This window comes from Hakea prostrata, chromosome 7 (assembly GCF_041222555.1).
Source record: "Hakea prostrata isolate BN-2017 chromosome 7, UWA_Hpros_2, whole genome shotgun sequence".
Classification (NCBI taxonomy): domain Eukaryota; kingdom Viridiplantae; phylum Streptophyta; class Magnoliopsida; order Proteales; family Proteaceae; genus Hakea; species Hakea prostrata.
This window is the reverse complement of record NC_142606.1, coordinates 6,948,270-6,974,617: the sequence shown is the minus strand read 5'-3', so window position 1 is coordinate 6,974,617 and position 26,348 is coordinate 6,948,270. Positions and strand designations below refer to the sequence as shown.

The 26,348-nt window shown below is 38.0% G+C and overlaps 1 protein-coding gene across 4 annotated transcripts in view; it reads right to left on the bottom strand.

Annotated features, from left to right (window-relative positions):
* The window catches only part of LOC149009326 (Tetratricopeptide repeat (TPR)-like superfamily protein), a 31,968-nt gene extending 6,166 nt beyond the window's left edge, over window positions 1-25,802 (bottom strand). The window contains exons 1-8 of one of the 4 annotated variants that reach the window (XM_089163052.1): window positions 24,772-25,802; window positions 21,280-21,516; window positions 21,098-21,158; window positions 20,806-20,863; window positions 19,428-19,621; window positions 12,552-12,659; window positions 6,365-6,547; window positions 1,124-1,780 (exon numbers count right to left, since the gene is read on the bottom strand). In XM_089163052.1, the coding sequence (XP_089019178.1) occupies window positions 1,124-1,780; window positions 6,365-6,547; window positions 12,552-12,659; window positions 19,428-19,621; window positions 20,806-20,863; window positions 21,098-21,158; window positions 21,280-21,407 (1,389 nt within the window). In that variant the 5' untranslated portion in view covers window positions 21,408-21,516; window positions 24,772-25,802. The remainder of the gene's footprint in view (window positions 1-1,123; window positions 1,781-6,364; window positions 6,548-12,551; window positions 12,660-19,427; window positions 19,622-20,805; window positions 20,864-21,097; window positions 21,159-21,279; window positions 21,517-24,771) is intronic. The other 3 variants (XM_089163054.1, XM_089163053.1, XM_089163055.1) reach the window with 3 other exon arrangements.
* Between the last annotated feature and the right edge of the window lie 546 nt (window positions 25,803-26,348).

Sequence of the window (26,348 nt, the reverse complement as noted above, 5' to 3'; positions counted from 1 at the left end):
GTAGGTAGCTCATTCAGCTCTGTGGGTTTCAGTGTTATAATGGGAATTTTACTTTGGGCTATTAGTGAGTCAAAGAGAGTTACTTGGCACTTGTAGTGTGTCTAGAATGGCCTAGTGTTAAGAGGGAAATCATAGAGTTGTTTCCTAATGCGAAATTACATCAGTAAAAGAAGTACCTTAGATTCATTCTATGGGAACTTGGGTTGTGGATTCAGAAACCCCCTTTGATGGTGGATTGCTTCAATAAGGGTGGATTTCAAGGTGAGTCATCTCGTCTTTTCTCCTCTTCCTCTTCTAACTATAACTCCTGTTATTGTTACAGACTCACAGTAAGCTTCTTTAAATTCTGAAACAGTTTATTTTCTCTATTATGCTCCATCGGTAACACCCACCAAAATAGTATCCTAGTTTCCTTCTTTTTACCCCATTCTCCAACCCATCATCCAACTTTAAACCACCCTTCATTCACTTTTCATTACTCTTATATTTCTGTCCTAGCCTATTAGAACACCTATAAACCTTTCAGCCTTACAATCAACTTCAACAAACCCTAACTCTTCCATACCCAAGCCAACTCTAAATATCTAGTTTCATTCCTTCTAAACCCTCATTCTCTCATTAATGTTCAGAGCCTTAAGACCTTCCATCATCTAAAGATCAAAAAGCAAGCTCTCTCTCCCACCAAACTATAGTATTTCTTTGGAGTGAACATGGATTAGTATTTTTTATATATTGTTAATTATCGATTTATTTATTACTGATATTCCCCATTAATCTCCAGTAGTTTCACTCTCCCTTTGACTGGTTACCCTTGTCCAAATCCTATTCCAGCAGCTACTATAATCCCAAATTCCTTAATCAGAACTAAAGTTTAATTGTGTATAGGGTATTGTGACCGATTAGAAAGTGGGTAAAGGATATCACAAAACAGCCAGGTATGTATGTCTTTTTCATACCCCTATACACTGAGGTATATTTCATGAAAAAATTTGCCTTGCTCACCCAAAAAAAGTTTTTAATTGTTTCTGAATATGATTTCTGCCAAATCTTAAGTGTTCCGACAATAGAAATGTCGTAAGTTTCTTAGAAACAGTAGACTACTATTATTGAGATATAAGATTACCTGAACAAACACCTGCTCAGCCAGTTCAGCATTTTTAGATTGTGCACATGCATGTATTACATCATTAAAAGACCACCTCAAGATCTTCATAAGTGGTTTGATTTCAGTATCTCCTTTTAGCAAAACAAAACCATCACTGCAAGGTTTTGATTTCTCCATTCCAAAATCAGGGTAACTCCCCTCATTAGCTGCTGGGAATAGCTGTAGGCACCTAGAATCTTCATCTGTCTCTACAGGCCTGTAGACATTCTTATCTACACTTAAAAGGGCTTCAGTTTGGATAGAGGCTACATCAATATAATCACTTTTTCCATCATGTCCTTCGATTCTCATTGAATTGTCTCCAGATGATGACCAAGGCAGAAAATGACTACTTTCATCCATGTTAGAACTCCTAACCCCCAACTTATTTGAAGGTACAGGAATATCTAGTCTTGAAACCTGAAATTTGCCTTCCACAGACTGCTTAATCGATGCAGTTCCTTTGATAACCAAACCCACCATTTGTTGCAGGGCTTCAAATGCAGATACCAGATCATTCAACTTTGTAAATGACCATACAAATTTTCTCAAGGAGACAATACTTGGACTGTAGTATTTCGCCCATTCCTTCCATATCTCATGAACTGCAGATAGATTTCTCTGGAAAACGGCAAGCTGAAAGGTTCAAGAAACAAAATAACTTAGAATAGCAACCAAGTAGCAAATTTGTTCTTTCAATTAGATCAATAGCAACCTATAAGGAAACTATGGATGCAACATAAGCCATTTAATTAGATTATCTGCCTAATAAGCCACGACTGAACTTTTTACCAAATATGCGGATGAATGAAGATTTCTGTAGGGAGTAGAAAATAGGGGTTATCAACCAACATCATAACTTAAGATTGGATGACAAAATATGACGCTTTGGAGGTCAAAGCCCAAGCATTACACCCCATAAGCCAAGTCCAAAAACCCTTGACAGCAAGCAGGAAATACTTTTGAAGTTGGAGGATTTCTTATAATTAATTGGGTATATTTGTAGCTCTTAGAATCTAAGGGCTCAGTTACAGTCATGGTTCAAGATCTCGCTTGAGCCCCTTCCAAAAACTGAGATCTCTACCGAATTGGCAAGATCTCGGTCGAGATATGGTCTTTTTTTTTGGGCCAACTCGATGGCCCATTTCAGTGGGTTTTAGGGTCCATGTTGAGACCAAACTTGGTAGTTAGCCTAATTTAGGGCTTCTAAACACATTGGTAGACTTGAATTTGTGAGAAAACAACCCTAAGTATGACTTCTAAGTCTACCCTAAGTGTAAAACTGAAATACTATAGGATTAGGGAATGCAAGATTATACAACATGTAATATAGAACCTTCAAGGCATACAAATGAAAAGCAAGTGTATCAAATACAACAAATAACTTGAATCTCATCAAAATTCCATCCATGAGAGCATCACAATCTCAAGTCTCGAGAATAGAATAATAAAATTATACAACCAACCATTAGAAGTTCTATATAACTCATAACCCATGAGTTCATAAAACAAGCATAGAATGATTGATCTTCCTTTGGTGTTGTAGATGTGCTAAGAGTAGTTACAAGTGAAAATCCAGCTGAAATCTGCAAAAAATTGGGTGAAAACTGAGAGTTCCAGCGAGATATGGTTAAATATGAGGAGAGATATGGCGACATCTCAAGCGAGATATGGGAATGTCGCCCTTGATCTCGTCTTGCCTTCTTAAAATAACAAGATATCTTGCAAGATCCCAAACCATGGTTATAGTTTCTCCGATAAAATATTGGATAGTTAAGGTTGTTTAAGTTATGTAGGAAACCATATTTTATTTCATATTAAAGCATGCAATCCCTGAAGTGAACATAACAAACCCACTGGCGGAACCATAAACAGTATCATCACCTCCAGTGGGTCTTTTGAGGATACAACCATTGAGCAGAAGCTTTGGGGGGGGGGGGGGGTGGAAGGGGAGAGAGAACCAATCACTATTTGGGATCCTCTTAGGAAACCTCTCCTCTATTTTATTATCTCACATAGAAATGTTTAAGATTTCAACAAAATTTTAATATTTTTTATGAAAGATTTTGGGTTTTCAATTATATAAAATATGATGCTTCATGAAATGACTTCATTTTGACTGAAGGCTCTGTTTCGATAAACACTACAAGAAACCCATAGAAAACCAGTCCCAACCCCAAACCAGCAAAAACCAAAAAGAAAAAAAAGACCTTGATCACTTGGTCGATCATAAAATTGTGGACTACATTGGGTCTGTGACATCAACAACTATCGTTGGAGAGATTTGAGTGAAGATTTCTCCCGTACCAATCTGAGGGAAAAAGCTTCCAAATTTTGTCTTCTGCAAAAAATATATCATGCTAGACTTCAATTTCTTACACAATACACACCATAGGAAAACCAATGACATCACGAAATCAAATTTGATCATATGATTTTTCAGCTTAACTCTGGTTTGAAATTTTGATTTTCCTAAACAAACTTCTTATGAAGATGTAAGTAAATATTACTTGGGCCTTCAATTTTTTCAGATACTATTTGCTGATATAAGACACCACAGGGTGCGAACATTTTCTGGATATGGAGACAAAAGCAGATGCAAAACATGGATTATTAGAGCTGCTGGTGTAGCTGGCTGAGTTACACATTTGCAGGACCATGATAGAGGCAAATAGTTCAAAGAAAGAAGGAGTTGGATCTTCAAGCACAGCTGCCCCCGAGATTCATGGTAATGGTTTTGCACACGATAGAGATGGAGGGAGGAAGAAGGTAAAGCAGATGCCGAATCATACAAAACTGAAAGTGCAGAAGGCGTGATAGGACCCTCAATCGAACCCCGGAATAATTAGACAGAATCCCCCAGCAATAAGCTCCTCATTTATGGTCTATTCACCTGAATATCAGCTCTTGGCAGCAACAGAGTACAATTGGAATGGGTTCCCCTTCTATTTACAATAATGGAAGACGACATGGACTTCACCGAGCATCAAATAGCAAAAATATCAACGGACTTCTATTAATATTAACAGAAATGAACCTGATTCAAAGATACCAGACACCTTACCCATGGCTGCCGCCATTACAGACCTTGAGTACTTGAGGGTCTTCCCCTCACCTATGAGCACAGCTCGTCCTCTTCCGTCCCACCCCCTAATATAACCCCAAACACATTCCTAAGTAACTACTTTCCACATTGGGCTGTGGAATTCCAGCATGGGAGTGGCTGCTCCCAAATCAGTCCTTGCCACCTGTCCCGTAACTGATCCTGTCACCCACAAGGCCATTTGGCTTTGATAACCTATAGCCCCTCTCTTCCGACAGTGTACACCCTCACATTAGTGTCTTGACAACATGACAAACAGTCTTCTTCCAAATGACAAGTAGCAGTAGCAGAGGATCCCCCGGTTGGAAGGCTGACTGGGACTTGGACAGAGATTTGAAGTGCAAAAAGGAGCAAAGCAAGAGGGTGCAGCACGATACAAGGATGGACATGGTATGTCTGACCATCTTCTTGTTGTTGCAGATATCCTACAGGAATTTGATGGAGGTTTCAGAAGGAAAGTTAAGGTGTAGACAGCAAAACAGAAATGGTTTGACTTTTTGTGGGAGTAGTTACAGGAAAAGGATGGGCTACGGGGATCTTCCAATTTTTTTTTCCGTTTTTTTTTTTAAATATCTCCAAAAATTTTCTAACTAGTGTTAAAGCAAGGAAGAAGACCGGGAAGATAAGCAGCTGCCGTGAGGCACAGTGCCGGATAAAATGAAAAGGAGAGGGATTCTAGAGGACAGGTATAACAAAGAAAGCTTGAATTTTTTTAATTTTTTTTTTTTTTTTTGGGGGGGGGGGGGGAGTTGGAACACGGGGATTTTTGCCTATGATACTAAATTGGTGGAGAGCCAGTAGGGAAGAAGAGTAATACTAGGAAGAATCAGAGTAGCAGGAGGGGAGGGGGGAGAAAGAAGAGAGAAACGCACACTGAATCACTTTCTTGCGCAAACTATTTAACTTCAACATTTGAACATTGAACTCTTCAATCATAGAGTTCAGTCATATTACATCAACGGGGACACTTCACATAGAAATGGAACTACCTAAAAAAGGAAACCCCCCTAATGAATCGCTACATAATCTATGCACTAAAATTAAACTAAATTAAAATTTGCATATACCAGAACTTCCCAGACCAGAAAACTGGTCCAGGACAGTCTCTCGGCTTAGCCTTCCGAAGTGGGTCACAATGGCCTTAGACATCTGCATCAACTTTGCAAAAATGTGCAAAATGTGGTGACACAAATGCACACAAAAATGCATGGTAGATATAAAAAACTTTCACATAGACCTGTAACTGGATTGCCTAAATCTGCCTCCGAATTCGCATTCGTATTCGTTTAAGGGTATCCGTATCTGGAATTTTCTTACCGGAAAATATCCGTATTCGTCCGCTAAGCAATCGGATTTGGATTTGGATAATTGTTCATTGGATCGGATAATATCCGGAAAAAAATTTATCCGAATAGAGTAAAGTATTTAACATTTTTTTCTCTAAAAATGAATGATAATCGGATTCGGAAACCGGTAATCGGAAATTGGAAATTTAAAATAAAAAATATTAAAAAAGTGACAATCACCAATCAATAATCAGGTAGTTTATTGAATTGGATTATTATCGGATATCCGATAAAGTTTCGGACTCAAATTCGGAAGTCTTCCTTAAATTTCTGCCGGGTTCGGATAGCGGTTTTGCTATTCGGATTTGGATACTGGTGTATCCGAGCCAAATCCGATCCGTTTACAGGTCTACTTTCACATCTCCATTCTAAATCAGTTTACCGCATATAGTTTTGATTACACACTGTAGTAAATGAACTAAAATGACCATGAAGAAATTCAAATTCCATCAATCATTTGCCAACTGGGTCACAGAAACCAGAATCCAACAGCAGGTATAACCACTCCCAAGAGGAAATGATTCCATCGACACACAATTCTCATGATCTGCAGAGGAGAGAGTTCTTCCTCTGGAAACAGATCCTTAGACAAGATAGCAAAATATAAGTACAGAAGAGAGTTATGACAAATTATAAGAAAACCCAACACATAATAAAGATTAATTGAAGAAGGAACGTTGCAAATAGCAGAGATAAATAGGATTTAAGACAATCGCATGTCACTTTAACCCTAAAAAACAATAAGATACAAGCACTAAGTACAATACAAACCTTAAGAAGCTCATTGTAAGTTACTTCAGATTTCCCCGTCATATGATCTTCCATTAAATCCAAACAGCGATTGGCATGAGTCATGCTTTTCATCCGAGCACAACCATTCAATAAAGAATTGTACATTGGCAGAATGGGATCTGTATGATGCTTTCCTCCTAGAAAATTCAGCCAGTTAAATGCCTGGATGCCAAATGATGAAGTAAGAACACTGCAAAGGTGTCGGTAAAGTTTGATTCAAAAGCAGAAAACTTAAATAGCGACTCTGCAATTATAGAGGATATTCAACTAAAAGCACATGTAAATGATAGATAAAGGTAAAAAATGTTTCTAGCCAATCAAGGCAGTTACGTCATTGCAACTGTGCAAGGGCAAAGGACTTGATGGCCCTAAATGTTACTCAACAAGGATACTGATACAGCATATAACCAGGTTTATAATTCTTATTCCATACACATTCTATACTCATGATTATTCCAGAAGCTCAAATGGAGAAGTCAAAGGGAAAAGAAAAAAAAAGATAAGAATAAACAATAGATAAAATTTAAATGTTGAAGAAAAGCCAATGAAATCCAGCGTAGCTTGGGGAAATAGAAACCCTAAGAATCACAAATAATATCTGTATAGGAAACCCAAAAAAGATGTCCTAGATTTTACAACACATCCCATAAATAAACATCTTAAAAATCAAATTTCAGAATAAAGATTCTCAAGATCAGTTCCTCACTCAGGGATTGCTTTGCAAAATACAGATTCAAAAACCTACCTTCTCAATAAAATAATACGTCCATTCCAAATAAGACTCTCATCATCATCATGAAGCCTTCTCTCAACTAAATGGGGTCGGCTACATGGATTCTTGCCTTCAAATCAGCTCTCTTTAAGGCCATGCTAGATACAAGGCCTAAGCTATGCATATCTTTTCTCACCACTTCTCTTAAGGTTATCTTATGTCTGCCCCTAGCTCTTCTAATTCCTTCAATCTGGATTATATCGCTTCTCCGTATAGGGGCATTTACTTCAAATAAGACTATGGCATTCAATTCAGAATGCGAAGAGAAGCATCAGACTGTATATATGTTTTCACTAGTAAACCAGCTCATGACAGACCACAATAGTCAGGCTAAAATGCTGCTCCAAGAACATTAAACCAACCAGCAAGAACATCTTTGGTTCTCAATCTTAAAGAGAAGCAAAGTGAAGAACTTTAGGATGATAAAGTTGTCACTTGGCAGGGCATACACTGGTAGATGAAGGAGCACAACCACCCTTACAAACACAAGCAAAAGATCCATCCGGCACTAGTTATGATGATGATGATGATGCTAGGAGGACAAATTTGGAGCCTACATGTGACTTTAGTATCGAGGAACCTAGTGATGATGATGATGCTGATGATGCTGATGATGCTGATGGCAAATATGGTGATGGTGATGCCGGTAGGTCTGGAAGTGCTGGTGTTTCTGAGTCTGTAGCTTGTGGAGTTGTAATTCACATATGAGGAAGGATATACTCATGCAACCCAAGATGAGGATCTTTGCGCATATGCCACGCAGGTTTCCAATTACCATTTACTAAATTCAGAAGGAAAAGCATGGTAACCAGTTGGTTCTACCTTTGGAGGTTCTTCGATCGACAACACTAGTGGGAAACTTCTTCTGGGGGTCTGCATCACAAACATTTGGATGAAGTGAGATGGACCACAAACCCCAATCAATGGACCAGATTTGGAAAGCCATCTGTAATGATGTTAGCCCTAGGATTTCTTTTTTTCCCCCACAAATCTCTTGTAGATATCCCAAGGAACAGACTCATCATTTTTGCCTGAGGTCTTGACAGCTCTTTGTTAGTTTCTTCCAAGCCTTCTTAGCCTGGTTCCCCCCACCCCCTACCCTTCTTTTTCCCCTTGTACTTTCTTCTGCCCTCAGGGTGTTTATATTATATTCATATATTCATCCAAAAAAAAGCATGGTAACCTATTCATCCACATGAAAAGCCATGTGCATATGAGGAGCATGGAGTCATTGGGCATGACTTCGGAAATGTTGGTGCATACTCCCCATATGATGCCCCTTATCATCAGCAGTAAGATTATTCAGACTATTCAGATGGGGATTTGAAGTTATGGATAATGAATGGGCACAATTACAACTGGACACAAGACAAATATGGCCTAACTTCGGACCAAATGCATGAAGTTACAAGATTGGGAGTCACATTGTCTACTATTAGTATTTCAACTGGGTCAGCATTGCACCTACATTCAGTCTCTGCACAGCATCATCTTGGTTGCACCATTGCCTGAGCTCATTTCCGAGTTCAAACCATCCCAAACATCATTATGGTAATAAGAACATGCAAGGAACTGCCTCCATTATACATAACAACTTTTAGGCACCTGACTCATTTTAATTCTTCTCCTTTCATTAATCATACATGGTACATCACTAGATGTTACCTATGGGAGATGTTCCCTACCTGGAGTGTGGTCTACTCTAGGTCCCCCATGTCTATCTCTCTCCTCCCCAAAAGAAATGACAACTCTGCCCCCTAATTTTTTTTCTTTTTTTTGGGGTGGGGGAGGGGGAAGAGAAAGATAGACCTAGGAAGCCCAGGGGTAGACCACATTCACAGACAGAAAACATAACATGGACCAGTCACAAATGACAACCCACAACAAGAGGATAGCAAACTTCAGTTTCAGCAACACTAAATACTTCGATCAGATCCTAGGTCTGTAGGAAGTTTCAGAACAATAAAGTTAAAAAAAAAAAAAAAAAAAAAAAAAAAAAAACTGAAGATGGTTAGTCTCTGTCAAGCTAGGGTTTTTCATCCACGGCCTCTCACAATGGCATCTCACCATATTCTCTCACAGAGAAAAAGCACAAACTATGATTTTTGCCTTTTCAAATTCATATAGAGAACTCAAAAGGCTAAGTTTTTTCCTAAATATCTAATGGCGGGGTCTGGTCTTTTCTATTCGGTCACAAAATAAAAAGGATGCAATGCGTGTCTAGTAATCACCTCTGACATGATATTTACCATTCTGGGCAACTTTTTAAGCGTACTGAAATGCAGCATAAAATGGTTAAATGTCGTAACCATGGGGACATGAAATATTGTAGGAAAATGGGTAAACTGCAAGAATAGTCATAAAACAAAGAACTGTAAAGCCATAAAAATGTCACTGGAAAACTAAAAAACTGATGAGGTTTCCAAGGCTATGCTATTGCATCCCTCTGTAAATGCTGAGGCGCAATGTGAGCAAAAGGAAGAAAAATGAGGTTATGATCACCCAGAAGACAGAGTGACGTAGTGCACAAATAAAATCCAAAAACCATAGAGAAAACAGCAAGTTCATACGCATAATAGTAATTAAGAAGGAAACAGACGAATGTATCCACTGCATGAGACTCCTGCCACTGCAGGATCTAGATAGAGCCTTCATGCATGCAGCCCTGCTTTTTGCAGAGAGGCCGTCTCCACAGTCCAGACTCAAACCCCTGACCACTTGGTCATAACTGAGCAACCTTACCATGACACCAAGGCTCATCCTCTGACCCTCAACAAACGAATAAAGAACAGGGAAAAAATTCTGCAGAACAGATATTTGAGGCAGGTTCAAGTATCCAAAACTCCAATTCCAGCACCACAAAGCAAAAGAATATGTTGAAGTGTCCAATGCAAAATCTTAAGCTGTTAGATAGATGGACCCAGCTGGTAGTTTGGTATGCAAAGGCACCTAAGGTCACAGAGTTTTTTGGGGTTATTGCAACCAAGAAAGTGGCAATAAAAATGGCATCTGTAACTCCTCTACCCAGTGATGGTACACATGTATCATTAATGTAGTGCCCTGCTGGCTCAGGTATCACAATAAATAGCCAACCAAAATGCTTAAGCTACAAGGTTATGAGGCCCCACTGGTAAAAGAAGGCATCCATCATAGTGTTACCCAGAGATGCTTACCCTCAACAAAAGATAGTCCAGTAATACTAAGGTCGTAAGGTCTACAATGTCCTTTTACAGTCCTTCAGATTGATAGCAGACAACAGGATTCCAATACTTGGAATCATAAGTGCAATTCCAACCTCCAGTAACTACTCACTTATTGCCTATCAAGTACAGCAGCAGCACTGGTTTAAACCAACAGTTAACATCCAATAGTAGCTAATTAGCAATTAGGTATTGAAAACCCTAGATAAATGAAAACAAAGAGCAAAGGCTTCACATAGTTGTCTCTAGTCTCTATTGCTTTTGCATCAAAGAGAGGAAGGCATCGTAAAAGGAAGCTGGAATAGATGAACAGAAGCTCATTTATGCAAAGAGAAGTAATAAGGGAGGTAAGAAAGTCTTCTATTTTTGCCAGTGTAAGTATTAGAGACAAAACAAACCCATAAAAATTGGTAATTGATGAGCACATTTATGTGTGAAATCTTAGGGCATAAAGCATGCATTTTATACACTTAGAGTGGAGTTACCTTGGGTTTTATGTTGTTTTTGCAGATTTTAGGACTTTTCAAGATTTAAGGCAAATATTTGGAGTTTTGGGCTTGAATCATGCTATTTTACACATCAAGAAGTCCATTCAAATTCTCAAATGCGAAAATGGGCCTGATCTGGAGCATGATGGGCTAGAGATGTGTGATTATGGGCCAACTCCGAAATATTGAAGAGATAAGAAGGCAAATTTGATCTACGGCTGCGATTTTAAATCAAATCTACAAAGATATTATTGAGAGAGTCCAAATGGAAAAGAGTCCTTGCATACCTCAATATCTTATCTCCTATCTTGGATTTAATTAAAGAAAGAAAAAGAGGAAAAAACCCGTTTTTGAATGCCTCTGTCCAGTTTCGATCAAACCCTTCATCAAACGGATATCCGATGTCCGATCGTGCTGATTTTTGGAGGAGAGCTTCACGACTACTTAAACCTCAAATCCAACGGTGGAATTATGCATCTGATCTCTCTAAGTTGGTGCGATTACTATGTCAAAACCCTAATTGGCTGAGTCAGATAGAAACCCTGAGTTTTATTCAAATTCAGCCGTGCTTCATATCTCATGTAAACTCTATAAAAGGAGAGCATACTCCATCAAAGGAGAAGATGTTCTAGAGCTCAGTAGAAGCATTCTTTCTTCTCTCTTCAGTTTATTTAGGTTTTCTCTAGTTTTCTTTGCTTGCATTAGTGAGATTTAAATTTCTAGATTCAATGTTTAGGTTTAATTTTTTTATGTAATGCTATTCAAGTTCAAGCTTCAAGTTCAAGTTTCAATTTTTTTAGATTCGTTTTTCTCTGGGTCTAGCAATTGCAGATTTAGATCATTCTAGATCTAGATCTGGTTGTTAGGGTTGGTTGAGATTCGAATCGTTTGTTCAATTCGCAAGTAAGTAACCTTCTTTATTAATCTTCTCTCCTCCCTCCATTCCCGCTTCTATCTACCCCTCCATATTCTTAATTTAGGATTTACTTTCAGCATTGTTTATTGTTCTCCCTTCCCCTGGATCCTTGATCAGAGATGCCTACAGTCGTGCCTCTCTTTGGTTAAGGCTTCCTTTTCCTTTTATTGCTTTGTTTATTGCTTTGTTATTTACTTTCTGTTATTTACTTTTTGCCTATTCATTCATAATCTCGGACCACATAACCGGGCAAGCCTACAATCGTGCCTCTGTTTCTAGTGACGGGTGGTGTTGCATCTGCATTTTAGCTATGAACTAAATTTCTTGACTGCTTTAACGTACTAACTGGTTTTATTTTTATTCCTTTTTATTTTTATAGTTCGCATTTTTTTTCCTGTCTTTTATTTATGCATTGATTGTGTTTATTTTATTTTTCGTTTCAATTCGATTGCATTAGACGTATAGATTATGATCGTTTAATTTAGTGAATTAGTTAACAAAAATTGAATCATTCCACTCTCGCATTACTATTAAGAAGTTGAATTCTAAGTGGTATATCTCCTTGAGATCGACCCGTTAGCTACACGATACCATGCGCTTGCGGTTATTTTTAAATTTCACAAACAGTAATAAAACATAGAAACAGTAGATATTGCGTGAAAACCAACACCTTTCTAGTTTCTACAACTGAACAATATACTTTTATCCAAATGGTAGATCCCTTGGTTTTCCTTTCAACGGCCACAAATATAAAAATAAAATAGCAAATTATGCATAGGCAAGTAAGTACCTCCTCAATATAACCCCCTTTAGAGAGGGCCCGAATGATAAGAAAGTAGCATCTCCTACTTACGACAACCTCTTTTTCTTCCATAAGCCTCCAGGTCTCCATAACAAACTGCATAAAAAAGAAACATCTTTATTGACCATTGCATTAGATAAAAATCAAGTACAAGCAGGAGTGCAGGATGCCAATTCACTGAAGCCCTTTCCTCTTTCATAGCAGCACACATCACTTTAATAGAGCAGCCTCTAGCCCATGACGTAACACTCGTCGAAAGAGCAGTTTGCTAAAATTAAGCAAGCATCATTTATGGATGCAATCCTTAACTGCATAAACATAATTCTTTTGATTACAGATTCCCCTAATAGAACACAAAAAACCAACTGGCAAAATTCTTAAAATTATCTGGTCATATTAGTATTTCTCAGGAGATGACCTATGGGGTCAGTCTTGTGTTGTGGTCAAAGCAGAGCATGAAGCGAACCATGTCACTCTTTAAAGTAGGAAACTGAGAACAAGCTGGCTAACTTCAAAGAAGGAACCAAACCAGATTGATGACATTCCATCTTCCTTTTTTTTTTGGTCAAACACGTTCCATCATGGCTGACAAAACCACCAAATAGTCTGGTACAGTCATGCAGACTAACATACCTATCTGCTGCATTAGTAATTCAATGGAGTAATAGACAAGCATATGTTTCAAGGTTAGACAACTCTATGACACAATATACTTGTGAATAATCTAAAAGTGGGTAGTATAAGGTGATTTTCTGCTGTTCCTCCTGTGGAAAATCTTAGAATCATATCATAATATTTTATTAGTATCTTTAATCTAGGTAGATTAGATTGTAATATTCTATTACACGTACTTTTCTTATTATTGCAATCTTCTATTCTAGGTAGATTTCTCATTGATTGTAATCTTCTATTCTAGGTAGATTTCTCATTTATTGTAATCTTCTATTCTAGGTAGATTTCTCATTTATTCTAATCTTCTAGGTAGGATATTTTTTCATATTCTGTAGATAGTAGCTGTATAGGATATCTTCCTATTTTGTAGATGGCAGCTGTATAGCTTCTTTCCTATTTCATAGATAGTAGCTGTGTATATATTGATTGTAAAGTTTTGAATAATATACAGAAGAATCAAACATTTCAATTCATATTTCGTCATGGCATCAGAGCCAACCAATCTTGGGATTGCTGTCCAGCTTTCAGGCCTTCATTGCCTTTAATCTCTGGTGTTTCCGCCACACAGAGATTATTCTTCCTTTGGCCTTTATCGCCATTCTTTATTCAGCTCTGTTCTATTTATTTTTCCTTACCTAATAAATAGATTTTTTCTTTCTCCGCCTTATCTGTCGTTCTATTGCATCTTTGGTTACTGTTTCACATACTATTTTTAAGCACTTACAAAGAGTATGTCAGAACCAAGAGAGGTTACTTTCGGGACTGCATTTGATCAAACAATCAAAAATCTGCAGAATGGAGAATTGCAAAACAGAGACAATCTATGGTGCACCTACTGCAAGAAAGCTTGTCACACACGGGAAAGATGCTAGAAACTTCATGGTAAACCTCCTAGCCGAGAGTGGCGGCACAAAGGAGAGCAATTTGGAAATAATGGTCAGGCGCATGTTACATCTGCACAGCAACCTGAAGTCACTAATAAAGATGTTGCTAGCCTTAATCAGGAGGACATAGAACGTGTAAAAACTCTTTTGAGCAACCTTAACAAAAAACCAGGTACATGTTCTTTGGCATATTCAGGTGAGTTTCCACTTTCTATTGGATTAAATGTCCCTAGTAATTCTCTTCCAAGCCCCTGGATCATAGATTCAGGTGCAACTGACCACATAACACACTCACCAAATCTTTTCACCACATATTCTCCCTGTCCAAGTAGTAGGAAGATAGCTACTGCTGATGGCTCATTAACTACTGTGGCTGGAACTGGAAATATTGAGCTCAACTCATCCCTCACCTTGAAAAATGTCCTACATGTTCCTAGACTATCTACAAATCTCGTTTCTGTGAAGAAACTCACGCAAGATTTACATTGTAATGTAGTCTTTCACAATAGTCATTGTATATTTCAGGACAAGGATTCAGGGAGGACGATTGGACATGCTAGAGAAAGGGATGGACTCTACTACCTTGAGGCACCAAGCCAATCACATGCTACTAATGGTAGTCCTTCCCAAACCAATAAAGAAAAAATCTGGCTTTACCATCATAGACTTGGACATCCTTCCTTTGAGTAATCAGTCTTTTGTTTCCTTCTTTGTTTCAAGGCATACATGTCGATGAGTTTCATTGTGATGTGTGTGAGCTTGCTAAACACAAGCGTGTACCACTTCCTTTAAGCAAAAAAAGAAGTTCCATCCCCTTTTATCTCATTCATAGTGATATTTGGGGTCCTTCTAGAGTTCCTAATGTGTCTGGGGCTAGGTGGTTTGTGTCATTCATTGATGATTGCACTCGTGTCTCATGGATTTTTCTACTCAAAAATAAATCCGACGTTAGTTGTGTTCTTCCCAACTTCCATTCCATGGTTAAAAACCAATTTGGAGTTAGTATAAAAAGATTTAAATATGATAATGCCAGAGACTATTTCAATCAAATTCTAATTCCATTCTTTCAAAGGGAGGGAATTATACATGAGTCATCGTGCGTTGATACCCCACAACAAAACGGAGTAGCTGAACGGAAAAATGGCCACCTTCTAGATGTAACTAGAGCCTCCCTATTCCAATACAATGTACCTAAGTCATTTTGGGGGGAAGCAGTCCTCACAGCAACTCATCTCATAAATCGGCTGCCTTCGAGAGTCTTCGGATTCAAGAGTCCAATGGATGTCCTTTCCCTGTTCTACCCAAACCTATAAACAACAAATAACCTTGTTCCTCGAATTTTTGGGTGTGTCTCATTTGTTCATATTCATGGACCACATCGGGGTAAATTAGATCCTAGAGCACTCAAATGTTTATTTATAGGATATTCCTCCACTCAAAAGGGCTATAAGTGCTATCACTCTCCTTCAAAAAGGTTCTATGTTTCCATTGATGTCACTTTTCATGAAAATAAGTCTTATTTTTCCACACCTCATCTTCAGGGGGAGCATTCAATAATGGAAGATAAGAATGGGAATTCCTTACTTGACTTAGAGTTCACTCCCAAATGCTTCACTATGTCACCTAAGTCAAACTGTGAACCTAAATTTGTGTCAGACTCGCCTGTGTCAAACTGTGAACAACATGAACATATGTCAAACTTTGAAATGAATGAGCCTATTTCTGATATTAAGCATGTAAGATTTGGCAAAGGAAAGGTGTTCTCAAGGAAGAAGAATCTTGTTCCAGAATCAGTGCAAGTTCAAGACTCCAATCCAAATTCAAGAAATGAGGTACAAATGACTAATCCTTCACTACAAACCGAATCTGATGTGCCCACAGATAGTAATGAACTAGACCTCCTATTGCCATTAGGAAAGGCACTAGAGAATGCACAACGAAACCCATGTACCCTCTTGCCCAATTCTTGTCCTTTAAACATTTTTCCCCATCTCATTGAGCCTTTCTGGTAAGTTTAAACACCATTGCCATTCCTAACACCTTATCTGAGGCTTTATCCAATAAGGAGTGGAAGCAAGCTATGAATGTGGAGATGGAAGCATTAGAAAGCAATGGAACATGGGAACTTGTAAGATTACCAGAGGGGAAGAAACATGTGGGGTGCAAATGGGTATATACATTGAAGTATCGAGCAGATGGATCTTTAGAAAGGTACAAAGCAAGGTTGGTAGCCAAGGGCTACACCCAGACTTACGGGATTGACTACCTTGAAACATTTGCTCCAGTTGCAAAAATGAATACTGTCAGAATCTTACTATCCTTGGCGGCAAATTATGGTTGGGACTTGCAACAGTTTGATGTTAAAAATGCATTCTTGCATGGTGAACTAAAGGAAGAAATTTACATGGAGGTTCCACCGGGTTATGAGAAGGATTTAGCTGCTAATATTGTATGCACGTTAAAAAAGGCCTTATATGGACTCAAACAGTCACCGTGGGTATGGTTTGGCAGATTTACTAAAGTCATGATTAGTATGGGTTACAAGCAAAGTTAAGGAGACCATACATTGTTCATCAAGCACTCATCATCTGGGGGAGTCACGGCACTACTTGTGTATGTTGATGACATAATAGTGACAGGAAATGAAGAAAAAGAGAAACAAAATTTGACTCAATGCTTGGCTAAGGAATTTGAGATCAAGGCTTTACGAAGACTAAAATACTTCCTTAACATTGAAGTTGCTCAATCTCAACAAGGCATTTTCATCTCTCAACAAAAGTATATCACTGATCTCCTTAAAGAAACAGGAATGGCCGCATGTAAACCAGCAAACACTCCAATAGATCCCAACAATAAACTTGGGAATGCAGAAGAAGATGTTGTTGTGGACCGAGAGATGTATCAAAGATTAGTAGGAAGACTAATCTACTTGTCTCACACAAGGCCAGACATAGCATATGCAGTTAGTGTAATCAGCCAATTCATGCACAGTCCAAAGGAAATTCACTTTCATGCAGCTCACCGTGTGCTACAATATTTAAAAGGGACGCTAGGGAGAGGCCTTTTATTTAGAAGGAATAAAGGAATGATACTAGAAGCATACACTGATGTTGATTATGCAGGGTCAGCAGTAGATAGAAGGTCGACCACAAGATATTGCACATTTCTTGGTGGCAATCTTGTGACATGGAGGAGCAAGAAGCTGAATGTTGTGGCCCGGGCAAGTGCAGAAGCCGAATTTCGTGCAATGGCTCAAGGAATATGTGAATTACTTTGGTTGAAGATTATCTTAGAAGACCTAAAGGTTGAATGGGATGGACCAATGAGACTCTACTGTGACAACAAAGCAATCAATATAGCACATAACCCTGTTCAACATGACCGAACCAAGCACATTGAGATTGACAGACACTTCATCAAAGAGAAGCTGGATAGCGGACTGATTTGTACGCCGTATGTGTCTACACATAGTCAACTTGCTGATGTACTTACTAAGGGATTGAGCAGCTCAGCCTTTCAAAAATGCATATCCAAGCTGGGAATGGAGAATGCCTATTCACCAGCTTGAGGGGGAGTGTGGAAAATCTTAGAATCATATCATAATATTTTATTAGTATCTTTAATCTAGGTAGATCAGATTGTAATATTCTATTACAGGTACTTTTCTTATTATTACAATCTTCTATTCTAGGTAGATTTCTCATTGATTGTAATCTTCTATTCTAGGTAGATTTCTCATTTATTGTAATCTTCTATTCTAGGTAGATTTCTCATTTATTCTAATCTTCTAGGTAGGATATTTTTTCCTATTCCGTAGATAGTAGCTGTATAGGATATCTTCCTATTCTGTAGATGGCAGCTGTATAGCTTCTTTCCTATTTCATAGATAGTAGCTGTGTATATATTGATTGTAAAGTTCTAAATAATATACAGAAGAATCAAACATTTCAATTCATATTCCGTCACCTTCTTCCCTATAATCTTTTTTATATGCTCTATACCATGGAGAAAATTTCGGTCGAAACATAAGTTTCAGCCTAGCAAAAAATCAAAATTTTCAGGTTTTGACCTAAATTTCGGTGGAAACCTAGTACTTTTTTTTTAAATTTCAACCCGAGGTTTTGGGCCTTATATGACCTCCATTTCATCTGATTTCTTGCCTTCTACCTATTTGAAGCATAATAAACACAATGTAACCTAGTATTTTGCCCCAAAAAGACTACTCAAAAACTATCATTCAAGCATACTAACGAATGATTGGTTATGACAAGTACCAACTTTATTGCACACATGTATAGAGTTATCAGCATGCATGAATTGTTGATAGAATGGTACGATGACCAACTAGATCAAGTGACAGTGTCTCACATGTATTAAGTTCAAGCCTATATATCATGTATACGTATGTATTTTGAAATTTAGAAAATAGTTTCTAAGATGAAAAAACTTAAAAAATAGTTGCAATAATCAAAGTATAAGTTTAACAATACACAATCATAAATCAATAATCCTAGACTAAACCTAAATTAATTTCAAAGCAATATAAGATCATTTAAGGCTTGAAGAAAACAAAAATGAAAAAATGGAAGTTTGGAACTATTGGGTATAGTTCATGCTTCAAATTTTGTTGCCGACGAGTTTCCTTTGCACTAGTGCTTTTTTAATACTGGAAATGAAACGTCGTCCGCAAGGGTTGAACCCACAACCTCTCCACTAAGAAGTATGGATCTTTACCACTCAACCAACCCTGCATTGGCAGATGAGTTTCCTTTGTAGTTTGGGCATAGGCTCATGAATAATAGTTGTGGCTTAAAAGGTATTTGAAGGTAAAAAATGAGGAATAGTTGTTGTGGCTTAAAAGGTGTTTGAAGGTAAAAAAAAATGAGCAAAAGAGATGTTTAAAGGCAAAGTAGTTGTGAAAATTATGTGAAAATGGGATAGAAATAAACGAAAACCAAGGAAAAACAAGTTTTAGTGTCGAAACCTGCAAAAATCCAGTCGAAATGAAATGAAATGGTCAAAATTTCAGTCGAAACTTTGAACTTTAGGGAAATTCTTGGAGTTTCGTTTTCAAATTTTGCATATATTTGGGTCAAAATTTCAACAATTTAGGCCGAAATTTTTTCCATGCTCTGCACACAGTTAAAATAAGTTTGGCAGTTGCATTTACATTAAATAAATTAGATGTACCATATATTTATTTAGCAGCCAGCATAAACTGGTTGTCCAAATAGGTTCTTAGGACCGAATGATGTATTTAATTGAAACAGTAATAAAAAGTACATTTAACAATTAAAGTTCAACTCACCAGTGGATCAGGAGACCTGGCACAGTAGTCAAGAATGTAAAGAAAATCATCAGAGCTTAGTGAATTGCTTCTTCTACTAACGTTAGAAAGCAAATTGGCAGCTCTCTCTCTCTCACCATAGCGAAGTGCATTAACAATCTGTGCTTGAGCAGATCTAATAATTGACTCTCCTTTGAGCCTGAGACAACTTTGACCTGTAAACAAAGACTGTGTGAAAGGGCAGCATTTTTATTTTTTTTTTGAGATGAAAGAAAACTGCAGCATATTAAGTTTTCTTAATATGAGCTTCAGAGTCACATTTTCCATTCAAAATACATCACATTAGTATGACATCACTAAGCATGGGAAACATGAGGGAGCTACATATCTGTTTCGATATCTCTGTTCCGTGACAGAGACAGTTTCTCAAAATAATTTTACTTGGCATTACAGCAAGGAAGAAGACGGGGAAGACGAGGGGCTACAGTGAGATCACAGTGCCTGGCATAAGGAAAAGGAGAGGGGTGCTAGAAGACAGGTAGAACAAAGAGTGCATAACGGGGGATGGAACATGGGGAACTCTGGCTATGACACCAAATTAGTGGGGGGAACTCTGGCTATGACACCAAATTAGTGGAGGGCCAGTCAAGGTAGAAAAAGAATACTAGGAAGAATCAGGATAGCAGGAGGGGGGAGAAAGAAGAGAGAAACACATACAGTCACTTTCTCACGCAAGCTTTGCAATTTCAACATCGGAACATCCAACTCTCTACAATTTTGTACTCCTCAACTATATCACATCAATTTAAAGGAGACATTTTACATAGAAATAGAAACTACCTCAAAAGAAAACTACCCAAGGGATCCCTAGTCCCTACATTATCTATGCATTCAAATAAAATAACTAACGAAATTTGCATCTACCCAGCAACCAAAAAAATGGTAGAGGACCGGTTCTCGGCTTAAGCTTCCAAAGTGGGTCACACCTTAATATGTAGATATGGACCTCCCAACACATTACAAACATGGAAAGTTAGTCCTGCAAAATATACATCGAAGATATTTTATTGGAAAGCCTGCCTTGACATAGAAAGTTGTCAATGGAATAGCATGGAACTTCACTGGTACAAGCAGACACAGTTTCACAGATTCTAAGCAGGACTCAGTTTGGTGGTCCTAGAAGACAACAACAAGAAGTTGTTGAATTGGTATGTCCCTGCTTCGCTGTGATTTTACTACAGTTTTTTACAAGCATAAAACCATGCTGTTGCTTATCAGTAACCAATCCCGCCTACCTCTCCCATATGGGGATTACTTCAGAATCCAAGAAAGAATATAATAAGCCCTGGTAAATCTATCAAAAATATTCAAAATCCCTTGATAAATTTGGGAGAAATACCTTCTGAATTCGAAATGGTACAGCATGACTCCATTCTCTCAACCACATTTTTTCGCCCCTGAACAGTATCTATAACTGATCAACAAATATTGAAAATTTCATGGGCAGCTAAAAATCACAACTCCTTTTTGCATCAACAGTCATTCAATCTCAATGTCTTTAGTTGGTGCAAACCAATCAGCAAAAACCTAACTAAATTCCACTTCCATCCACTCAACTGTAATTCAAACAGCTTTTTCAGGGTAAAATACACTTCAGACAATTCCGGGGGGGGGATTAATGCACTTTGTACCTTTTCATGGGCTTTAGAGTGTGAAAACGCATCTGCAACTGATCGAATATGAGTCCTTGACCTGCAAGACAAAATAATAGCTATCATTCATCCAAAAATAATAATAATAATAATAGCTATCCAGATAGTACAGGAGACATCATTATGCCTGTCTCAATGCAAGCGGGTGTGCTTATACTTACAGAGGTCTGTACATGCTCTTCAAACTCTTCTCACAGGCCTTTTGACTTAAGGTAAAACTAAAAGCTTGTCCAGCTTCCAACCTATATCCAGAAGTATATTCACTCAGACAAGAACCTTTGTAGGTCATGAACTACTCGAACAATATCCATGGGGACATAAACAATACACCAGTTCTGCTGCAGCTTAGACATTAGAGGTACTATCCTCTGAAACTGGATGGACATCAAGGTTGCAATCTAAACCAATAAAAATAACTTAAATTTAAACAAGTGAATCGCAGGAGAGATTGAGGGAATGACAGCAAAGACAAATACAAAAAGTGTACTTCCACTGCTTTGAACGGTTTTCTGTTTTAGGGCTTACAGTAAATAGCAATGTGAAGATTAAAAAAGGTAAACTCCCATGGATAGAACTAGATGAACACAAATGAGCAACATCAGCCACTCTAGGACTTCAAGCCACCATAATGAAGGGGAAATGATCTTCAACTCAATGTTGTATCAGAGCTAAATCAAATAAAAACAAAATAATCTACTTCCATCCATGGGAGTTTACCATTTTGTATCTTCACATCGCCATTCGCTAAAAGCCCTAAAACAGAAAAACTGAAAGAACAATTTAAATTGAGGTTGTATATGCGTACACCTGTAGATGCAGGTAATTTTCTTCACCACGTACAATCTCTAGCAACTCGTTTACAAAAAAAAGGGGGGGAGGGGGGAGAAGGGGTATGGGTGTACCCAGTGCACAGGTCTCCTGACAATATGGCGTCTAGGGAGAGTCATAACATACACGTGGTTGATTTCAGATTCAAACCCCTGTGATCACACTTGGTCACAATGGAGAACCTTACACCAAGGCTCACCCCCTTACAATCCCAGCCAATATCTTTTGAGTTTTCTTATGTTGAGAATCAAGAAGTAGAGAGAGATCATTAAAAGAAACAATAACATTAAATTGAACATTGAAAACTTGATTTGCTAAAGCTTGGGGATGAGAATGATTGAAGAATGAGAACCAGACTAAAAACACTAAAACAATGGAGATTTTTAGGGCCGCAAGAAAGCTTCCTTCTGATAAAGCAAAGAAAGTAGGGACCGTCACAGCAACGGAAGAGGCCTGCAACTCCAAACCTTTTTATATCATCTAGGTTAGACGGAGGCACTCACTTGCCTCAGAAGAACTTTTTATGAGCTAAGGACAAAAGTTATAACATCCTTTATTAAAACAAGAACAGCATAAGAAATGGTGTTCTGTACAATAATGTCCTAAACAGATCAGAACATAAAAAAGGACGCTTATAAATAAGGTCAACCTTTTCAAGAAACAAAAAGTAAAAGGGGACATTGAAATATTCCAACAGTAAACTTGAACAATACTGGCTCAGAAAGGCAATATAAATTGGGAAACAAATTACTATTCCCTGCATTCACAAATCAAAACAACTACAACAGACAAAATAAATGAAGATGGCACCCATATTTCTTTCCAAATTCAAAGCCTATATATCATCCAAATACCAATAAAATATCACCCAAAAAGTATCCAAATTTCATCCAAACCGCATCAATATTGCATCATCCAATGTCAATAAAAAGATAAAAGACCTGAATAGCCATGGAACAACAATGGAAATTCTTTTTTAGTTCATAACAACAATTCAAACCCAAGATACAATATAACAAGACAACAACAATGATAACAGCAAGCCTTGTCCCAACTAAATGGTGTCGGCTACATGGGTCCTTGCCTTCCAATAAGTTCTATTTGAGGCCATACTAGATACAAGGCATAACCATGCATAGCTTTTCTCACCACTTCTCCTAAGGTTATCTTTGGTCTGCCCCTAGTTCTTCGAATTCCATCAATCTAGATTAAATCACTTTTCCATACAAGGGCATTTAAAGGCGTCCATTGAACGTGGCCATGCCACCTCAATCAACTTTCTCGTAGCTTATCATTTATCAAAGTTACTGCAAGACCAGCTCTAGTATAATCATTCCCTACATTATCCTTCCTTCCTTCCTAGTTTTACCACTCATCCATTTTATTTATATGTTACTTCTTAACTACCCAACACTCTGCACCAAATACCATAGCTAGTCATACAATTGTCCTTTAGAATTTTCCTTTGAGCTTTAAAGGAGTATGTCAATTACACAAAACCTCAGATGCACCTCTCCACTTCATCCACCCTATTTTAATCTTTTGGGAGACAATATCTTCTATACCCTCTTTTATATATATATTATTAAGCCCAGTTACCTAAAATAATTGTTTTATAGAATCTCCTTCTCATCAAGTTGCGTCACCTCATCATCCACTTGATCAGGACTAAAGTTACACACCAGATATATTGTCTTCATTCCACTTAGTTCGAAGCTTTTTTATTCCAAAGTTACTCTCCATGATTCTAACTTGGTATTCCCTACTTGTGTCTCATCTACCAAAACAATATCATCAACAAAAGGCATACACTAAAGAACCATATCTTGAATGTCTTTGGTTAAATTATTCATTACAAGAGAAAATAAATATGGGCTTAAAGCTAATCATTGATGTAGGCATGTAGCCCAACTATAATCAAGAATTCACCACCTCATCCCCCCACCATACTCACTCACACTTGTCACCCAGGAATATAGTCCCACATAAAAGTTCCATACAAGAAATGCATTTTGATTTTCACAATCATGAGAACTATAGAGACTGTACTGTAGATCAAAAAAGGGCCCAATCCCAGAATCCAATAACCTTAGCATACACGGATCAAAGCACACTTGGATTCGTACCGAATGCTACCATGTTTTGGATTTTCAGTTTAGAAGTTATGTGCAAGAAGTGGAAAAAGCTTGTAAGTCGGAAACAAGAGAGAAACATTCAACATATTGAATGACTTGGACCAACCTAAATGAATGGGTACGATGAACAAGTTGGGTGTTCCCTATGATGTTTTGATTATTCCAATAAAAATGGCTGTCTGGAAGTATAGACTAAGACCTTCATGTATATCTGGGGGTGTATCCCACGATAGAGAGAGGGCTTTAAGAATATAAAATATTTCTTGATGGTAGCTGCAGTTCGAAGGAATCCATGATTGGAAGTCGCAAACTGGCTGCTGCTCCTCAAAGGAATTCTGGAACTGGAAGAAGCCACACCGCTGCTTCTCTGCCCTTGGGCCGATCGCTCCTCTCTGAAGTCTGGCAGCGGGCGAGCCTCCGAAGATTTATTATGACTCTTGAGACGTGAGAAAGTCAATAACACTATTTATTCTAAGACCCCAGTTTGATGCAATTTTCCATCCCCATGCAAAACCTCCATTGCATAATTAGCCTAAATATGAAGAAAGAATCGCATTACACGCCAAAAATATAGGAACCCACGTAAATTAAATAACCATAATCAAAACAGTCGGTGGTATTGAAAGCCCTGGTAAAGCCCAGAATTCCAACTCTGATCCTATAAAACACCAAAAGAATTGAATGATGCACCTGATGCGTCTGAGCTTGGGGTTGCGCTCCATGACGCCTTTGCCATTGCTGAGAAGCGAAAACCCCGTTGCATTTGAAGCACCAAACGGGACCTCGCTATGAATGGAGTGAGTGTACTAACTGTAACCGAACGTACGAAATCTGCTAGGTCAAAAAGCCAACGGCTGTTTCCATTTCTCACTCGAGATCACACCACAACCCAATCTCTAGTTAATTTTCAGAAGACTTCGATCTTGAGTTTCTGACCCACTAACAAATAACTCATTTGGAGACGGCCCACGAACTTGATTTCAGTTCTGGAGTTCGTTCAGTTTGAGTCCACGGGAGCAGCAGTGGATGATGCACTCACCGTCTCATCCGATTCTGTGGTTGTTTTCGTATGGCAGGTGAGTTAAGAGTGAACCATGACATTTTGGGGTTCAATGCAAAGATAAGCGAATTAGGTATTACTCCGGTCGGACCCGGCTAGGTTGAAATTATGAAGGGTGTACTTGGCAGTTTGCTTTAGGTCAATTATCGATGGCGCCTGGCGGGAAATGTTAGTGGCGAGAGTTTTGGTGAGGATAAATTTCAATCGAGATTGTTGGACGCTCATCAAAAAAACTACATCATCAACTTACAGAGAAGAAGAAATAGACTGTGAGATGCGACAAGGTGAAAAGCTCTTACAGAACGACGTGAGATGTCCAAGTCTTCTGCACCAATTCTACGGGGCTTACGGAGCTCCCCGTTCCGAGATCTCCATTAATTCCCAATCTACTTTCGGTGAGTTGCTTTCGTGGTTGATCAATTTCAGATACCGATTTGGTATTTTGTGAATTTAAGAGGCAATTTTGGTTTGATTGTTGCATGGGAAACTTCTAGCGGTGGAGCAGAGATTGTTGTACAAAAGGAAGGAGAGAGATGATAGAGAGCATTTTGATCAATTTGGTGTGAAGAATCGATAGAAGGTGGTTTGATGGAGGATCCTGTCGGTACGAAAAATATATTCCTGAGATGCATAAGAATGCGAAGATCCAGAGCACTCATCGCTCCATCTCCGACGTCTCCATTGAAGTGGACTGAACGGCTTGACCGCTTGAGATATCTGATCAGCAACAGATGACTTCGTCGTCACATCTGTGTTGCTTGCGTCTTTACCGCCAGCTCCTGCTATTGATGCATGACGTATAGCCATTGAAAACAAGCTCGAGTTCTGATTTTTTTTTTTTTTTTTTTTTTGGACAAATTATAATTTCATTTCACTCTGTTTAACATTTATCTTAAATCTTAAAAAAAAAAATTAAACAATTAATAATATCTCCCGTGGAGTGTACCACTTTTACAATTTAAAAGACATTTTGGGTGTTTCTGTTCATCTGGTCTATTTTTATATTACGTATGATTTTTACTATTTATTTTGGGGTGTCTCTAAAATTTTCTCAACAACCGTAATCGATTATAGTTCAATTATAGTTCAATTCTTTCTTTTTCTCTCCATACCCTAAGTTGAGTTTTTTTTTTATCTTTTGTTTTTAACATGTTTTTTGCATGTTTATTAATCTAGGGTTTTATATGCCTTGCAACAAAATTTTCCC